This window comes from Peromyscus leucopus, chromosome 4 (genome assembly GCF_004664715.2).
Source record: "Peromyscus leucopus breed LL Stock chromosome 4, UCI_PerLeu_2.1, whole genome shotgun sequence".
Taxonomy (NCBI): domain Eukaryota; kingdom Metazoa; phylum Chordata; class Mammalia; order Rodentia; family Cricetidae; genus Peromyscus; species Peromyscus leucopus.
In genome coordinates, this window is record NC_051066.1 from 65632301 (window position 1) to 65648593 (window position 16293).

Here is a 16293-nt window from a genome sequence, read left to right on the forward strand (position 1 = left end):
TATATGACGCTATGATGCTATGATAGTGGACATGTATCATTGTACTCTGAATGTTGCTATGATAGTGGATATGTATCATTGTACTCTGTATAATGTTATAATAGAGGATGTGTATCATTGTACATTTTCCCAAGGCCACAAAACACACCACCACAAGTGACCTCCAATATAAACTATGAACAATAATAATGTTATTGTGAACTAATTGATTGTTTTAAAACCTAACCATTGTGATATGTGATACTGAAACTAGGTACGATGGCTTGAATGTGTCCCCTAAATTTCATGTATGAGAAACTGTGACACAGTTGAGAGATGAGAATGTTAGGCATCAATGAATGAATGAGTACTCTAAAACCTAGAGACTGTATGTGAATGGGTTCCTAATAAAAGCAAGTAAGATTATGTAGCACAAGGCACTATGGTAATACAATATAAGGTATATGAACCCCTTGCATCATGTCAGATACACAGAGTATACAAATCTTTTGTGGGTTTTGTTGTTGTTGCTGTTGTTTGTTTGTTTGGGGCTTTTTAAATTGTGAGTGACATGGAAGGTGATTACCTGTGGTTGGTTCTGCTTGAATCTCTAGAGATGAGTGATCCTTGGGTCAGAAAAACAGCACACCTTCAGAGTCATGTCTTTGAGCACATGATCAAGGTCTCAGAGCTAGCAACATGTCCTCCAGACAGTCTACTCTACCAAATGTGCCTCAGCAAGTTATTCCTGACATTTTTTTTAACTCTGTGATTCTAACCCTCCAATAACTATGTAGACAAATATGTTGCACATGATAAACCCCTCCTACTTAAACTGGCTACAGATGATCTTGTGTGATTAAATAAGAAGTCGGTCTAGTATATTAAACTGATCTTTTTTATTTTTTTTTATTTTTTTTTATTTATTTATTTATTTATTTTTGGTTTTTTGAGACAGGGTTTCTCTGTGTAGCTTTGCGCCTTTCCTGGGACTTACTTGGTAGCCCAGGCTGGCCTCGAACTCACAGAGATCCACCTGGCTCTGCCTCTCAATTGCTGGGATTAAAGGCATGCGCCACTACCGCCCGGCCTGATCTTTTTGAATTAATTATTTTTTTTTAAATTACACCATGATATTAATCACATTTGTGGTATTCATAGATTACATTCGCAGTATTCATTCAATTATATATGTATATATATATATATATATATATATTTTAAATGTCGAATGTCATTTCTTGAAGAGTGTAGGAGGTCTTAAATACAGGCTTACAGCACAATGGGAGGACCCTGGAAGGCAGAAGTTCGCTACTGATGTTTTACAATCTTGCATCTAAGCTGTTAACACCCATTATTCAGGATACACAAACAAGGAACTTCCCTTAAGCATTCAGGAGGGTGGAATCTGACAGGGAATTAGCATTGGGAGGATATCAAGGTCAAGGTCCACAAGCAAGGCAACAGTTACCCAAAAACGGTGGCCAGGGCCCTGCAGGTCCCCCTTTTATTAAAAAATGAGCTTCTGAGTTGGTTTGTGTGGGATGTCTGCAGGTCACCTTACCCATCATGGAGACACCTGCCCATGCCACACAGGTGCTCTGTCTTAGGTTGGTGAGTGCCCCCCAGGAATTACCCGTCTCTGAATACTCATCATACCAGCTCAATCGTGTGTGAGCTGCATGGTTAATTGCTGCCAAAGATCTCAAAGTGGCACTGGGCTTGCAATCTGTGTGTTCGATACAGAAAAGACCAACAGAGGTCCTATCTCACCCATAGCCAGTAGGCTAAAGGCAACTGAGCCATTCCCTTCCTTAACGAGCCGTACTGTACGTTGGAGTCCTTGTAAGATAGTATCCCAAAAGCAACTGTAACTTGAGTTTATAAATTTATAATTTTCAAAGCCAATCAAGATGTATATAACTACTGAATTAAATTTATCATGCCCAATAGAATGAAAGATTAACTAACTGTGGTAGCTACTTTTGTTGCCAGGGTCTCCACTATGCTAGCTGTAGTAAGCAATTATGAAATGGTAATCCCAGAAACAGTATTAGCGGTGTGTGCCATTGTTATACCAGCAACAGTGGCAGCAGCAATGTTAAATTCTCTTCTGGGTTGTGTGGACATCCACTGGCATGGATACAACTCCAGGAACACCAACCACCAAGGCCCATTTTTCTAGATCCCAGCATGACTTTGGCTGGCAGCTCTTCTGGAGAATCCAATCTCATGGCTACAGTTCCTAGGCTTACATTAATGCTTGCCAAAGCTGGCCATATTGGGCTCTCAATCTCCATTGGTATCAGAAGGGTAGATTTTTTTTCATGATGACCCATTAGGTCTCTGTCATGTTGGGCTTCAGCAGCAGCCACAGAGTGCCTTCAGTGCTCAGGAATCCAAAGAGGAACCTCATTGTCCTGAGGAAAGACATAAACCAAACTCTGGGGCCACACCAGCACTAGATCGGGTCTCCTTCACGTGCTAGTAGAAAGATCCTTCCATCGCACCAGAGGGTGATTTGCAACAGGAGCCCTCTAGTGCTTATCTGCATTGGATCCTCCAGCAGAATCCACCAATAAATTCCAGCAGAATCCACTGATAAAAAAATTTTAAATATATAAAACAAGGGAAAGAATATAATGTGGAGAGGAATGATGAGTCCCTAGTTCTCCCTTTTTTTAACTTTAGTAAAATGTTTGTTTGTTGGTTGGTTGGTTTAATATTTCAAATTTTTCTATTTTTATTCATTTTTTATTACTTAAAATTAATTTATTTATTTATTTTTCTATTATCATCTTGATAGAGTATGTATTCTTATCTTAATAGTGAGATGTTAAACTGATCTTAATGTCTGTTTCAATTTATTAGTAAGAATTAAAAGTGATCAATGTTATAAGCAGTCCAGTTATCAAATATCTCTTTTTTAAATGAATTTATTCTTGAGTATCACGGGGACATGATGATCATTTACTCAGTGAATATTTGTGCTATACTAAGTCTAGGTATTACAAAAGTGGTAGTGGATGAGGCAGCCAATGCCCCCACTTTCACAGAATTTATAAAGCAACTAAGATACTCAGATGGTAAAATGTTATTGAGAAAATGTTAAAGTTGTATGTGGTGATTTAAATAGTGAAGAATGGCTTTGCATCAGCATCTGAGGAGGTAGTACTTTAACTGTAGAACAAGTTGAGTTAAGGATAATGTCATGATATTTTATTTATGATCTAACAAATAAACTTATCTGGGGATCAGAGGACAGAGCCCACCACTAAATTAGACATAGAAGTCAGGCAGTGGTGGCACACACCTTTAATCCTATCACTTGGGAGGCAAAGATCTGTCTGGATCTCTGTGAGTTCAAGCACACAGTGGGAACAGAGCCAGGCATGGTGGCACACACCATTAATCCTAGCACTTGAGATCTCATGTCTTTGCTTGGGAAGGACACAGGCCTTTAATCCCAAGTAACATGGCAGGACACAGAAAGGTATATAAGGTGTGAGGAAATAGAAAATCATGCTCTGGTAAAGCCAGGTTGTTGGCTGTAGCTTGTTCTCTTTCTCTGATCTTTCAGCATTCACCCCAATATCTGACTCTGGGTTTTTTATTAATAAGATCATTTAGCAATTCGTGTTACAGGATACAGCCTTTTATCCCACAATTCATGAAGATGTAACTTTGTGACTATCATCATTGTTTAGGGATATACTTTTCTTACTTATTCTTTTTACTTTTTATTGATTCTTTGTGTTTCACATCATGAGGGGGATCAAAACCCCACTCATCTCCTTGTCCCCTAGCATCTGCCCTATGCCCTTACAATGCCCTGCAAAACAAAATTTAAAAATAAAAAACAAAAACAAAACAAAAAGTTATTAAATCTTTGCATGGAAGCTGTAGTGTGGCCCAGTGAGTCACGTAGTAAATGCATTAGTTCATAAATGTTTATTTGTAAGTGTTCATTGAAATGAGTCATTGGTCTTGTATGAGGCCTCTGGCTCTTGCTGCACTATCAATACTGGGCTCTCACTGGGCCTTTCTTGGACATCCTATTGTTGCCTTGTGTCCTGGAGATCCTGTAACTTTGGATCTACAGGTTCAGTCCCTTCACATGCTCCAGCAGTTCATAGATGAGGTGGGTGTTGGGGTGGGCTACCTCAGAGTCCTGGTTCCAGGCCTGGGTGGTAGCTGGGTTAGTCAGCCTGCCAGCTTTCCCTCATTGTCACCACCCAGGCTAGCTCTCCAGCACTGCCTTGGCTAGCTCACCCCAAGCAGTAGACAGGAAGGTGCATGGCCAGTTCTCCTGCTCTCATACCCTCAGGTCCAACTCACCTACACTCACACCACCAGGGCAGCTCTACTATTTTGCCCAGGTGAGGTACAGGACTCATTCTCCAGAATGCTACACTTGGTAAGGGGCAGGGCCAGCTCCTCCATTCTCATGCCCCCTAGGTCAGGTCTCCAGCCTGTCATAGGTGGCAAGGAGTAGTTTTGCTATGAAATGTATAGCCCAAGAAATTATCTAATAATAAAATATTTTAATAGGCAAGTATATTATTTTTCAAAGTGTATATGTAGGGAATTTGCTTAGATAAATCCAGGAAGTTTACCACAAATGAAGTTATGTCTGTCAACAATAGCCCTCCAGCCTGTGACTACTAGCGCTGTGACCTGGGAACATACACATCAACAAGAACCTTAACCTCACAGCACACTGAAGTTTGATAAGCAAATGAACAATGATTAAATCTAAGTGGGATATTTTTATAATCCTAATTTAATGTATTATCATTTCTTTGAGAGCTTGACATACCAACAACACACTTTAACATACACTGTTCACCTAGCTCAGAATCTTAAGAGTAATTTTTTATAGCTTTTGAAGGATAATCAATTCATGCTATGTGATTCCTTCTACATTTAAGTCAACTTTTGACCCAGAATTTTCTTCATAGCATTTTTTACCTCGGCATTTCTGAGGGTGTAGATTAAGGGGTTTAACATAGGAGTAATCATGGTGTAAAATACAGCCACAGCTTTATCAATAGAGAAGGTCATTACTGGACGCAGATACACAAATATGCAAGGCACAAAAAATAAGATGACCACTGTGATGTGAGAGACACAGGTGGAGAGGGCTTTGCGCCTCCCCTCCTTGCTGTGAGATTTCAGAGCATCTAATATGACTATATAGGAGATCATCAGAAGTAGAAAGTTTAGTAGACAGATGAAGCCACTGTTGGCAGCAACAAAGAGACCCAAGGTGCGTGTGTCCATGCAGACAAGTTTCAACAATGGGGTCAGGTCACACATAAAGTGGTCTATGATGTTGGGGCCACAGAAAGGCAGCCAAACTGTGAAGAGGATCTGAATCGTTGCATGGATAAAACCTCCAGCCCAGGCCACTCCCACCAAGAGGCCACACACAAATCTGTTCATGATGATCGTGTAGCGCAGGGGTTTACAAATGGCCACGTAGCGGTCGTAAGCCATCACAGTGAGAAGAATGATCTCAGCAGCACCGAAAAAATGCTCAGCAAAGACTTGAGTCATGCAGCCACTGAAAGAAATGGTTTTCTTCACAGAGAGAGAGTCAGCCAGCATCTTAGGAGTCATGGAAGAGGAGCAGCAGCCATCAATCAGAGACAGAAAAGAGAGGAAGAAGTACATTGGGGATCCCAGGGCCCTGCTGCTGCTGATGGTGACCATGATAAGCATGTTTCCAGCCAAGGTGAGCAGATAGACAATGAGAAACACGACAAATGAAAATATCTGAAGCTCCATATTTTGAGTCAATCCGATAAGGATGAATTCGGTGATATTATTCATCTTCTCTATCAATTCAGCTCAAGTGACAGGTAAAAGTCCTAAAAATAAACAACACACTCACAAGACTTAAACTCTAGCTGCCTTGTTTCTTTCAGTTTCACAGGAGACAAAAGCATGCTCTGGTAGTAGACCCCAAGCCCTTCTACATTTAGACACTACTAACTGGACTCAGTGGGTAATTTTAAGAAGGTATTAAGTTGGTAGGGGGCCTGTTAAGGAGGATGTAGGACGGGTTGGAATGGGAAGAAGATAAACATGATCAGATTTCATTTTATACATGTATAAAATTCTCAAGAATAAAAAAAGTTAAAACAAGTACAATGTCGTAACAGCTGTTTCATTTTTCACATTACACATGTAACAGTGAAAGTATGCTTATTTTATTTATATTTTCCTCAGATGTTTTCAATATTTTAGGTTTATAAAAAACATGATTTGTAAACTCAAAAGAGAATATTTTGATTCATGAAGTTGTAAGAGTCAGTCCTTGATCTGGCCATATATGTAGTTCATAAAAGCTACACAAAAATCTACGCATCTTACCAAAGGAAAAAAATCCATTTTTTGTCTAGTTTTATGTCTTATAAAAGACTGAAGGACATCCAAAGACTTTCATGGGCCATCTTTTTCCTCTTTTACTTGTCTGGAAGCTTCTTAGTTTTTTCGGTGTGTAAGTTCAGAGGTTGTGATAAATGTCCATTACAGAAACTCACCTCTCAGCACTCAGCAAAGGGGTCTTTGAAGGTAAAAACTCTGCTTACCCACATTTTAGTCACTCTAATTTTTGCGGTAGTCCCAGTACTGTCCAAAACATAAATGCTCAAAGCATTTACTCAAAGGAGAGAGAAAAAGGACAAAAAAAAGAAAGTGGGAAAGAGAGAAAGAAAAGGAAACGTTAAAATGTATTTATGTATAATGATCAATGATCTTAAACCTTCAGGCACATATTTTAGAGTCCTATATCTATTACTATTAACTACATAATATTTTATATTTCAGTTTTAAACCTATAAACCTAAGGAAAAATATACCTAAATTTAGAATTGTTACAAAAATTAAAATTGCGTATAATTTACTGTTTTATTTGTTGCTTAATTTACCAGTTCTCATTGAAGTATTAATAAAGAAAACTTTTTCCAAAAAAGTCTCTGAACATGTCTAGAAGAAAAAATTGTGAAAACGGGCTAATCAAGGGATTAACCCTCGATTTTCTGAACAAGACAGAAAAGAATTAATGTCAAAAACAAAGTTCATCATATTAAAAGGAGGGAGAAAAACATCCTTCACAAGAAAATATATTTGATTTATTTTTATTTATGTTGAAGTTGTGCATTTCTGGATTCATTTGTTAAAGCCATACACCAATACATTAAAATGCATTTATTCCACCTTGGCTTCTGTGGCTAAAGGTGGAAACAATTACATTCAACCAAGTTTACTGTTCAGATAAATGCTTAGTTTGTGCTTGTAACTATGCAGCTGTCCTAGACGCTGTAAGACACTTGAAGACAGTGCAAGTAATGTGTACAGATGGGGGAATGGGGAGATGGAGTAAATGAAGTAGAGAAAACAAAGGAAGAATAGAAGAAAGGAAAAAGGGAAATAAAAACAGTGAAAGAAAAGAGGAAAAACTGGAGAGAAAAATTAGGAGATAATGGACATAAAATCATCTGAGGGAGATTTTTTTGTAGTTGGAGAGAGAGAGAGAGAGAGAGAGAGAGAGAGTGTAGGGAGGCTAGAGGACAACTTTGTGGAGTAAGTTAACTCCTCCCTAACACCTTTACATGGGTTCATGGGTTCCAGGGATTCAAACTTGTGTTGCCAGACTTGACTGTCTCACCAATGCAGCTTCATTTTTAAGAAGACAGTATTTCAAAAAAACTTTTGAAATCTAAACAACTTTAAATACAAGTTTTATCAAATTCACTTGATAGTCACGGCCCTTAGGGTTAACAACAGAAGAAAACACTGGCAAGTAAGTATCATAGATCATTCTTGCACACTGTCAAGGGAAACGGCTCAGTTCCATACAGAGTTAAGAACTACACCCTTGCCATGGATGCAACAAATACTTAAAATAGACTCTATCAGAATTTGCCTCACTGAAAAATATGTGCAGCCAGAGCGAATGTCGTGTTAATTTATTGTTAAAAACAATGCTTCTGTAAAAGAAAATCATGAAATAAATTTAAAAATAAGAAAAGAAAATCTATGCTTATCCTACTTACCAACATTTATGCTGTCTTCAGGTCTGAGATGTCTCATTCCAGCCACGGATACACTGTCTCAGGTAGTAGATATGCTGATACTGTGCTTAAACACAAGTCAAGGTTTTATTCATTTTTTATTTCTTGACATTATAATATACTTACATTTCCCCCCTTTCCTCACTCCAAAACCTCTCATAAACCTCCACCACACTCTCCTTCAAATTCATGGCCCCTGATGGTGAAAAGACAGCAATGGTTCCAGCAGCACCGATTCATCTAGTTCTCTGTGAAGCTCAGAGAAGTCATAGGGTTTAGTAATTCTCATCCAGTGCTTTGCCCAGTTGTCTTAATCTGGACACTAGGAACTAAGTCATCACTTTTAAAGAAGAGCAAGATTGATTTCCAAGTACGAACAGCCAATAAAGCATTCCCTGGGTGAGACCTCTCCTGCAACCAATGCTTCCAAGCATTCACTTAGACTCTTAAGTCTTAAAGCATGGATGGGAAGTTCCCAGGAACACAGTTGGTCCTTGAGAGTCAGACTTCTTCCTCTCAGATTTCAAGTTGTAACTGCAGAGTGTGACTGAGAGGAAAGCCACTGCCTTTGATATGAACTCTACCCAGAAAGCCTAGCAGTTGCACTCTCAGGCTTAAATTCTTAGAATATAAATACATGAACTTTATATTAGAAGAAACTCCACCCTGTGCCATTTTCACAAGGGAAGGACAATTAATTTTATAAGCCATTGCCAAAATGTCAAATATGTGTCCCACTCTCTTAACTGTCTCTCTGAAAGTGAATAAGACTGGCTAGAAATGTATCTACAGCACTGAGCCAATCACCAACCCTCAATCAGAATCTGAATAATTTGTCTCTCTAGTTTTCATTCAATGAATGTTATTTAAATAGCTAAAAGTGGCTGTGATGTGAGTAACCAGGCACTCTTTGGTTAGATCCCAGGCTCACTCCTCAAGGAAGAAGGGGCATCAGTGATTGGTACCGTGAGCCTGGCTAACAGTCAAGGTCTTGAGAGGTAGTAGGCCCATGTGAGAAACTTATAAATAAAGCATAAACAAAATGACGGCAGCAAACTGTCTACATAATAATAATAATATAGTGATTTATAATTATATAATAATTTAGAATCATAAACAAACTGGTTCCCAGTCTCCATCAGAGGAGCTTGTCCTTACAATAAATGGTAGTAAATGCAGCCACCCATGGCTGCTCAAGGTAAAGAGTAAATGACAAATGTGTTAAGTCAAACACTAAATAAGACCCACCCTATAAGGCAGAAGAGGTGTAGTTTCTAAGAGTTGGAAGAAAGGGTCAAGAGCCACAAAATGCCATGACCTAGAACCCACACAATTGCAATTATTAACTCACACCAAATAGCTACCTGTACTGGGCAGACACAGACTATCTGTAACAATAGCCAAGAAATGGGGAGGTCCCAGGCTCTACATTTTTAAAAGATTTATTTAACTTTATTTGTGTGTGTTCCCGCCTAATTTATGTGTGACTCCACACATCCAAGTGCCTGCAGAGGTCAACTGGTGATGATTCCCGAGGCACTAGAGTTATAGGCAGTTATAAATTGCCTGCTTTGGGGAGCCACACACTGACATTAGGTACCTGACATCAGGTACAAGAGCAGAAAGTGCTCTTAACCTATGAATCATTTCTTCAATTTCCAGGCTTTTATTCATTCTTGGACAATTTCATACAATATATTTTTATCATCTCCAGTCCCTTCCCCTAACTTCTCCCAGGTCCTCCTTACTTCTCTATCCACTTAATTTTGAGAGCCCAACTCATGCTCATGTTTCCCCCCCACCTTTCTTCCCTCTCCCCTTCCTGATTCCCAACCTCTCTCTCAATCAAACAAACAAAAAACAAAAAATGGAGTTCAGTTTGTTTTGGCCCCTGGAATGGGGCCTTCCCTAGAGTGTGGTCCTTATAGCAAGTGTCACTCCACTGAAGAAAAGTGACTTTCCTTACCCAGAAACAATCAAATACCAATGGCTCCTTAGCAAGGGGTGAGACTTCATAGCCATCTCCTCTCACCCTTGCTGAGATTTTGTCTAGCATGAGCTTCTTCGGGTGTTATGCAAGCTGTCACAATCTCTGTAAGTTCATATGTGCTTCTGCTATGTCCTTTCTGGAAAACACCGCCTCACTGAGGTCATCGGCCACCTCGAACTCCTACAATCTTTCCACTCTCTCTTCCACACAGATATGTGTTTAATTTAGGTAGCTAGTAAGGGACTATGGGGTAGAAAGGGATCTTTCAAGGACTGGAAAATAGACTATAGTGTTATAAAGGGATAAAGGAATAAAATGGATTACGGATGATTAAATAAGGTGAGGGATAGAGGAGCAGGGTAGAGAAGGTAATCTAGGGATAGATAACTAACACTAAATGCTTTTTAGAAAAAACAGATGGAAATCTACTAGTAGTATAGAAGCTTTCTAAGATATGCATGTACAGATATTTTAAAATGGTTTAAATGGAGTTGCTTTTAATAAAGGACAATACACCAAACAGATACCATATGCTACCAAATAAAAACCCCAGTGAAAGGAGTGGAGTGTCTCGTTTTCAGTCGATCTCAATGACATCCTATAACACCCTCCAAATACTACAGCTATTGTCAATACTATTTGTTATCCTCAAGAACTTGGCACTAAGACCCTATTTTTGAAGATACCTCATACTTACATAAAAGCACATGTAGGAATCAAACTGGTACACAATTGGAAGCTTCATCATTACTAGACATAACCTCACAGTCCTGAGAGGTGCTGTACATAGTTTTACTGCTAGAGAAAAAATGTAGTCATCTCACCCAGATGTGAACCCTGGAAGCTACAATAATGAGCTGCCTGGCGAGATATGCCCTCCAACAAAATAGTGACATGATTATTATGGGAGCAACCAACCACTCTCTGTTTGTATTTAAGGTTCAATGATGGAACCCATTCCTAACACGTTCAATGATGCCAAGAACTTAGGACTAGATAGATCGTGAACCTCTGGGATAAATAAGCTATTATTATCCTGCTAAATGGACATAGCAATTAAAATTATTCTTAATGGCGTATTGCTGAACCCATAGATCAGTGCATTGCTCAACACTCATTAAAGAAGCTTCTTCTTGTAGTAGATAGTAATTAATGCAGAAATTCACAACTGGCCAACATGCAGAGATTAAGAGACCTTGGGTTTCTTAACCTTAAATGGGAAGTCTATTCATATCTCTCTCTTTAAAGTTTGGTGTTCTACTTATTTCCCAAGAATTCCATACACGAGTACAGTGATACCCTCATTCCATCCTCTCTCTTCCCACTTCAATTCCTCCCTTGTCCTTACTCCTTCTCAAATTCATGACTTCCTCTGTAATTCTGTGAGATTAAATAGATAAGTGATTAACAGACAGACAGACAGACAGACAGAAAGACAGCCCCTGAATAGTTCAGTTGATGTTACTGGCATGTGTACATGTTTAGAGCTGACTACTTGTAATTGGATAACCTCATGACTAAAAGGGCTCATGACTAAACAAGACTAGTTACCCCTCTCTCAGCAGCCTTTAATTTCCTTTGGCTCATAGAGAGGGCCTTGTGAGATTTCCCCATCCATGCTTACATGTCATCTGTTGTTTGTTGCTGGAGGGCTTCTCTCCAGGTTCCCCAAGCCCCGCAGTCCCACAATCCACGTATAAAATAATCACTCAGACGCTTATATCACTTATAAACTGTATGGCCGTGGCAGGCTTCTTGCTAACTGTTCTTTTATCTTAAATTAACCCATTTCTATAAATCTATACCTTGCCACGTGGCTGGTGGCTTACCAGAGTCTCTACATGCTGCTTCTCCTGGCCGTGGCTCTAGTCTCCCTCCTCCTTCTTCCTGTTTCCCCAATTCTCCTCTCTCTTTGTCCCGCCTATACTTCCTGCCTGGTCATTAGCCATCAGTGTTTTATTTATATAGAGTGATATCCACAGCACTTCCCCTTTCTTCTTTTTTTAAAAAGGAAGGTTTTAACTTTAACATGGTAAAATTACATATAACAAAACAATTACCGAGCAAGAATTATAGTTACAATATTAAAGAAGATGTCTTATCTATCTTATATTTGTGAGTTTAAGGTTTTATAGCTAACTTATCTTTTATCATAACTGAGGAAATTACGACTATCTAGTCTTCAACCACATCAAAGACCTGAGAAGGAACATAATGGTACCTGAGAAATGGTAGATGGATGCAAGCAACTTTCGGGAATCTTGCAAGAGTAGACCAAGACAGCTGGCAGCCTGGACAGTCACCTAATGTTTTTCAGCATTGTTGGTGCATTCAAATTGGCTACAGGCCTAGAGTATCTGACAGACCATTTTTAGAAGCAGGAATTTTAAGAGACCATCTTACCCTGTCTTGGCAGAGTACAGTAGTCGCTTTCCTTGTGTCCTGCTTGTCCAGAAAGAACAGCATTGCATTTGTACTGTCAGCCATCAAGGCAAGGGCAGTTCTTTGCCCAGTAGGCCATTTTGTGCCAAAAAGACAAACTTCCAAATGGAAATGTCTTAGAAGCCCAACATTCTCTCGGGATCAAATTGGTGCAGCCAGGAGCAATTGTGTCTCACGTCAACAGAATTCTAAGTTATTTAAATGCCATATTCTCCAGGTCTATGAAGTGTTTGAAGATTACCTATCTTTCTGAAATATATCTATGTATACCTAGAAGACTTAACTAACATGGCTACAGATATGATTATCATAGATGACTAATTATTAATCTATTTTTTAATTATCCATTACAATTTTAAATGAGTTATATAAACATAATACCTCAAACAAGAATAGAAATATATATATATATATATACATATATATATATATATATACAGTATAACAAAATTAACTTCAAGTTTGTATCAATGAACCAAAATTCACACCAATGCAAAACATTTTAAACATAAACTAAAATCTATACCAATGTAAAACATTTTTAAACAAGTTGTTCTTTAAAAGTAGGTTCATTAATCTACCCTTTTATCTTATCATCTCCATATCCTCCTATATATCATATCCCCTTTTCTTTTTTAGAAAGAGATCACATTTATAATCAACCTGTTTTAAATAAAAATATTGGTTTTTCTCTGTCCCACACCAGAGGGCTCTTCTGATTTGGGACACAAGAATCCCTTAACCATTTTTTTTTTTAAAGCAATATGTCTGGGTTTAGAGGGGGAGTGAGCCAATTCCACTCTAAAGCCAGCTTGGTATATTTGGGAATTTGGGCGTAGCATCTCTTACTACTTCCTGCTGGAGGGGGGCGCTGTATCTTATGGGGATGCAAAGAAAATTTTAGACCTATGGGGTAGTCCGTGAGGCTGTATTGTGTGAACCAGTTGCCTTGAAACCGATCTGGATGTTGAATCATCTGGGCCATGGTGTCATCGGAGTCCTTTCAGGGGGTCTTGGCTGGTGAAACCTGATGTATCTTAATCTGGAACAAGTCCACAGCCTCTGGCTTTCTGTGGAAACAAAAGCAGAACCTCTTTTCCAAAGTAACATATCCTTATATCCAAATTTTGAAGTCAAGGTACCTTTAAAATATACATTTTGGCATAACTCAACAGGTTTTGTAATCAAATGTTTTTCTTTAGTTATGAATATCAAAGAGAACATAATCCAGATTCTCTGTGTGGTAGCCATCTTTATGTGGCTTATGTTTTATATTACCTTGAGCCTTGAGCCTATTGCTTTAAACTGTACCATTGTAAGCCTGAAACGGCGCTGTGGCTGCTGGCTCCGCCCACTTCAGCTTTCCAACATGGCAGTGGTACGTTTTCCGCCAGCTGTGGGAGTCATCAAGTCTCAGAAATAGTGGGTCTAAGCTTTTATCAAAGCAGCGTGTAGCCCAGAAACCTCTTTTTTTTTTTTTTTTTTTTTTTTAAATACTAGTAAAGACTAAATCTACCACACAGCTTAATTTGCCGCTGGCAGATGCCTCATTTCCGCCATAGTGCCGGTCAAACGTACCCGCCAGGAACCCGCCAGTGTCCAAACTTGCGTTTTGCCGCATCTAGCTGCCCGTATGAGACAAGAAGCAGGAACCTGGTTTTGGCTCTGTTTAGGATTGGTTATTAAATATTCTCAGGTTTAAGGTGGAAACTCGAGCCGTTGGGCACCATTTGTTGCTGGAGGGCTTCTCTCCAGGTTCCCCAAGCCCCGCAGTCCCACAATCCACGTATAAAATAATCACTCAGACGCTTATATCACTTATAAACTGTATGGCCGTGGCAGGCTTCTTGCTAACTGTTCTTTTATCTTAAATTAACCCATTTCTATAAATCTATACCTTGCCACGTGGCTGGTGGCTTACCAGAGTCTCTACATGCTGCTTCTCCTGGCCGTGGCTCTAGTCTCCCTCCTCCTTCTTCCTGTTTCCCCAATTCTCCTCTCTCTTTGTCCCGCCTATACTTCCTGCCTGGTCATTAGCCATCAGTGTTTTATTTATATAGAGTGATATCCACAGCAGTTGTTGTTACTGTTCAGGTCTTCTTTAGGAAGCTATATTGTTGAGATTTCATGGGCACAGCTTCCCTGTCATATATAGCAAATACTACCTCACAGCAGATGTCCTCACACTCAGGCTTTTACAGTCTTTCCACTCCCTGTCAGGATATTCCGAGCCTTAGATGTAACAGTATGTTATGAATGTACCAGTTTGGGTTGGGTACCTCATGTAAATTTCTGCAATGGTCCCTATATGCTTCACCAAGAAGCCTCCCTTTTCATTTTTAAGGATTGAGTAAGGAGGGGTGTGTGGGTGTGGGTGTGAGTGCACAGGCATGCTGGGAACCCATAATCAGAAAAGGGCATCGAATCCCCTGGAACTGAGGTAACAGCTGGTTGTGAGCTTCCATGTGGGTGCTGGAAACAAAGTTCTTTACAGGAATAAAAAGTGTCCTTACCCACTGACCTATTACTCCAGCCCAAAAAAGTTTCTTCTGTGAGAGTTAGGAGCTACACTTCTCTGTGGATATAAGAATAAGTATTTGAAGGCCTGTAGCCTAAGCCAACACCTGAGGTTATGTTAGTCTTTGAGTGTCAAGCTGCCACCAGGGCCATACAGATTTGGGTGGCCTGTGCTACCACCCAGGGCCATGGTGTCATCTGGATCCAAACTGCAGCCAAGGGCCATGTCTGGATCCATGACCCTTCTGCAGTAGGTATGTGTTGTCCCTGACAGTGAGGATAGGTCTGTATAGAAGTAGTGACACCCCTCACCAGCTGCAGCACTAGAGAAAATTGGGCCCGCCTCTCACCAACTTCAGCACTCTGGAGAGCAGGTCTGAACCTAGCCTGAGCAGCACAGTAGAGCTGCCCTTTTTGGCAGGGGTGTTGGTGAACTGGCCCTGAAAGTGGGAGAGTAGGAGAGCTAGCCCTTCTGTCTGTCATGGCAAGGCATGGGTAGGGGAGACATAATCCTTCGCCTCTTGCCTCTCATGTGTCACCAGCTACTGCAGGTGGCAAAAGCTGGTCCTGAGGTCATGAGAGTGGAAGAGCTGATCCTGCCCATCATGTGCTGCAGCACTTTAGGAAGTGAGCCGTGAACCTCACCCAGGCAGCACAGTAGAGGACATAGCAATGAACACTTGCAAGTAAAGATATATGGACTAAAGGGTATACTGTGTGACTCACAGGGCCACGCTACAGCTTCCATGCTGAGAATTGTTTGTTTGTTTATTTGGTTGGTTGGTTGGTTGGTTGTTTTTTGGGTTTTCTTTTAAATTTTGTTTTGTTTTGGTGGGGAAATTGCAAGGGCAGGGGGCAGATGCAAGGGGATGGGGAGATAAGTGGGATCAGGATGCATGATGTGAAATCTACAAAGAACCAATAAAAAGTTTTTTAAAATAAATATTTAGAATGCTATTAGAAATTGTGTTGGTTTAGAAAAGTGGCCCCAGTACGATTTTTTTCTAGGGTCCATGATTTATCAGCTGCTAGTAGTTGGCTAGGTTTATAGTGTCAGGCATGAAATCCTTTTTATTGAGTGGGTCTTAAGTTGAATTAGGCAGCTGTTGGTTACCCCCAACACAATAATGCCAATATTACACCAATTGGTATATCTTGGCAGGCTGGTCATTATTGTACTTCATAGGCTTTCTAACTGGGTAGGACTGTTGATTGCTTTTCTCTCATGGCATGTCACACAGCAACTTCAAAGACTATGAGTGCCAGTCCTCAGGGAGGAGACTT

At 39.9% G+C, this 16293-nt stretch overlaps 1 protein-coding gene across 1 annotated transcript; it reads right to left on the reverse strand.

The window, feature by feature from the left end:
• Positions 1 to 4905: 4905 nt before the first annotated feature.
• LOC114685918 (olfactory receptor 4C12-like) lies at positions 4906 to 5841 on the reverse strand. The gene has a single exon (XM_028860557.1). The coding sequence runs from the start codon at positions 5812 to 5814 to the stop codon at positions 4906 to 4908; it is 909 nt and encodes a 302-aa protein (XP_028716390.1). The 5' UTR covers positions 5815 to 5841.
• Between the last annotated feature and the right edge of the window lie 10452 nt (positions 5842 to 16293).

What these genes read in the sequence shown, in the direction of transcription:
- LOC114685918 (XM_028860557.1), bottom strand. Translation starts at nt 5,814, where the DNA reads ATGAATAATATCACCGAATTCATCCTTATCGGATTGACTCAAAATATG.